The 3,651-nt window shown below is 32.5% G+C and overlaps 1 protein-coding gene across 1 annotated transcript in view; it reads left to right on the top strand.

Annotated features, from left to right (window-relative positions):
* LOC111700165 (innexin shaking-B) overlaps positions 1-3,651 on the top strand; it is a gene marked incomplete in the record, with an annotated part of 27,836 nt that overhangs the window by 17,736 nt on the left and 6,449 nt on the right. Inside the window, 1 exon segment of the mRNA XM_023470993.1 lies at positions 2,200-2,323. Coding sequence (XP_023326761.1) covers positions 2,200-2,323 — 124 coding nt within the window.

The raw sequence follows: 3,651 nt of genomic DNA, 5'->3' as shown, positions 1-3,651 counted from the left end.
ACTTCATTTTGGAAGTATACTCTTGCTAGGTTGTGTATCCGTATATTCAGGCTAGGTTATTTATCCGTATATTCAGGCTAGGCTGTGTATCCATGTATCCAGATTAAAGGATGTATATCTGAATCTGATCCGTATATCCAGGATGGGTTGTGTATCAATGTATCCATGTATCCTGATTAAATGATGTATATCTGAATCTGATCCGTAAATCCAGGATAGGTTGTGTATCAATGTATCCATATATCCAGATTAAAGGATGTATTTCTGAATCTGATCCGTATATCCAGGATAGGTTGTGTATCAATGTATCCATGTATCCAGATTAAAGGATGTATATCTGAATCTGATCCGTATATCCAGGATAGGTTGTGTATCAATGTATTCATGTATCCAGATTAAAGAATGTATATCTGAATCTGATCCGTATATCCACGATAGGTTGTGTATCAATGTATCCATGTATCCAGATTAAAGGATGTATATCTGAATATCTGAATCTGATTCATGTATCCAATGTGTGTGCTATGGTATATACCCTGATAGTGACACCGCAGTAAACATCAAACAAGGATAAATCGACATATTCAGAACGTTTATCATACACAACATTTCTCCGACAAACCAAGCAAGGGACAGTTCGGGAGATTTATCATGTTTCCAACCAATTTATAATAATGTTTATGCGTCAAAACTTACTGTTGGATTAGTTTTAGTTACACCAGAGCTCTGAACTTTTGGATCTTTAATCCATTCAATAGTATGCATAGTCTAGATATTTTGCGGTTCAACGGATTAAGTTAAATCCTGTTGGATATCTTTAAATTTACGTTTAAGTAGGTACTTAATCGCTTTAATATAAAGTTTAGGCATGGTAGATTTCAAAGATTTTATCATAAGGTTTCTTAAGCTGCATTGATTGAAATTTTCGATAATCTATCTTTCCTTGTTCTGATAAACATGCACTTGATTCAGATTTAAAATCACATCTCACGATTTAGAATTCAGTGTTAAACTAAACATTAAAAACACATTGCTTCATGTGTTCCAACGCAAAGATTAAGAATTAAGATTGATATGCCGATGTACAACGTTTTTTTTGTCATGAATTAAGATAAACTTTGTAAATTTTCAAGACGCTGTAAAGAAACTGCATTTGAGAATGATAATTTTTCAGCGATAAAAATAAGGATATCTCTGTAACTTTTGCTCAGACAAAGGTTTATTGGATACAGTTAAGAATCGGGCTCCGACTCTTTAAATGTAGTGACACTGGGAATTACATGGAAAATCCCTCTGTTTATACCTAATGCATAAACCTGGACAAAAGGACTAAAATTCTACTATACACAGATACACAGATACACAGATACACAGACACACAGATACACAGATATACAGATACACAGATACACAGATACAGAGATACATAGATACACAGATACACAGATACACAGTGCCAAGGCCAAATAGCATGACAACTGCGGAAAAATTTACAAAAGCCCTAATTTACACGTCATTTGTGAAGAGTAGTTTAATGCAGAAGAATTCAGATCATAACAACATTTACTTTTTGCGCTATAAAGCCAATTAAAGAAAACTAAAGTTTTAATAAATTTTGAATCAAAAATTTTGAAGATGGTGTAAATAAATGTGTATTTAGTGCAAATTCTCTTGACCGCTGAATACTCGGACTGGTTTGGATCACGCAAAGATCTAGGACACATTTTTTTATTAGCTGTTTACATAAAAAAGTAACTATAGACTATGAATCTTTATATATACTTTGCTCGTCAGATTGTTTGTTTATTTGTAACCAAAATTTTATATGAGACCTCATATGAACCCGGGGAAGGTTTATAGAACATCAAAATTGGAAGAAAAATCCTGGAAAATAATTGGATTTTTTTGGAAAATGCGCCAATTCGAAAAAAAAATCGCCAAAATTTGAAAATGATTTTAATTGACCGACATTCAGAGCAACAGTTAAAAGATAAAGTTATTTTAGGAAAGCCTCGTATTGAATAAAAGGTGTGGACGATAAAAAAAAACAAATATGTAAATTTGTACTGTATAATGTGGTATGAATATTGTACATACTGTATGTCCTGAATGTGCTTTGTATGTACTTATCTGATGTACTGTATGTACTATGTGTACAATACAAAATGAACTGTACATACTGTAAGAACCCCTGTTTAGGACAAATGTTTCTCCTGGACAGGTTCTTTGATGGAACCTTCTTCACCTACGGGATTGAAGTGATGTCCTTCGCAGACAGAGATCAAGAGGATCGGATAGATCCTATGATCTATGTTTTCCCCAGGTAAATAAACTAACCAGATATATTTTCCCAGGTAAATAAACTAACAAAATATATTTCCCCAGGTAAATAAACAAACCAGATATATTTCCCCAGGTAAATAAACAAACCAGATATATTTCCCCAGGTAAATAACCTAACAAAATATATTTCCCCAGGTAAGTAAACTAACAAAATATATTTCCCCAGGTAAATAAACTAACCAGATATATTTCCCCAGGTAAATAAACAAACCAGATATATTTCCCCAGGTAAATAAAATAACCAGATATATTTATGTTTCCCAAGGTAACTAAACAAACCAGATATATTTATGTTTCCCCAGGTAAATAGACAAACCAGATTTATTTCCCCAGGTAAATAAACAAACCAGATATATTTCCCCAGGTAAATAAACAAACCAGATATATTTCCCCAGGTAAATAAAATAACCAGATATATTTATGTATTCCCAGGTAAATAGACAAACCAGATATATTTCCCCAGGTAAATAAACAAACCAGATATATTTCCCCAGGTAAATAAACAAACCANCACATTCCCTGTTTTTATATAAATGTCAACCAACGACTTTTTATACAAGACATACAATACAAAACTTCTAAGGAATTGAGTCTTTGTCACAAAATTAGATTTTTTAATCCAGCTATATCTTTACAATCCTTAGATATTTCAAACTATGAAACAGCAAAGTGTGTGCTCCAACATTTATATATTCTAATGATTTTTGAAGACGTCTTTTATTTAAAAGTCTTTGATATACATAAAATATATATGCATGTAAAGACCGAGTTGACTTCTCACCCTAATTAAGTTTACCAAGCAATAGTAATATAATAATAATATTCCTTCCTTTCCATACATTATATATTATACTACCCTGGACACCCAGCTTTTTCTGAAGTTTTTCAAGTCAACTCAACGTAGTCGTCCAATCAATAATTGAAGCAAATCGGTCAGGGGGTTCAGGAGTAATCCTCGGTCATCAAGAGAAAATAGAGATCATTGCCAGAACCCCATTTTGTTCAGTATTGAGGCTCTGGCATTAACTACGGAGACACCCTGTATATATTTTGGGGATTTTTATTTTTATTTTATCGCCAATTCGCGGGTAGAATAGTTTCACATACATATAGGGAAATAACATATCATAAACCTGAAAATTTAATATCATTACGTGGAATTATTGTGGGGTTTTCACACCCAATAGTATTTTCAAATCAAATAGGAAAGCAAATGTTAGATAGGCAATTGTATTCTTCACAATATTAACTTAAAGAGACTGTCCTGTTAGATAGGCAATTGTATTCTTCACAATATAAACTTAAAGA

The sequence above is a fragment of the Eurytemora carolleeae genome, unplaced genomic scaffold, assembly GCF_000591075.1.
Source record: "Eurytemora carolleeae unplaced genomic scaffold, Eaff_2.0 scaffold392, whole genome shotgun sequence".
Classification (NCBI taxonomy): Eukaryota; Metazoa; Arthropoda; class Copepoda; order Calanoida; family Temoridae; genus Eurytemora; species Eurytemora carolleeae.
This window is presented reverse-complemented; position numbering and strand designations above follow the sequence as displayed.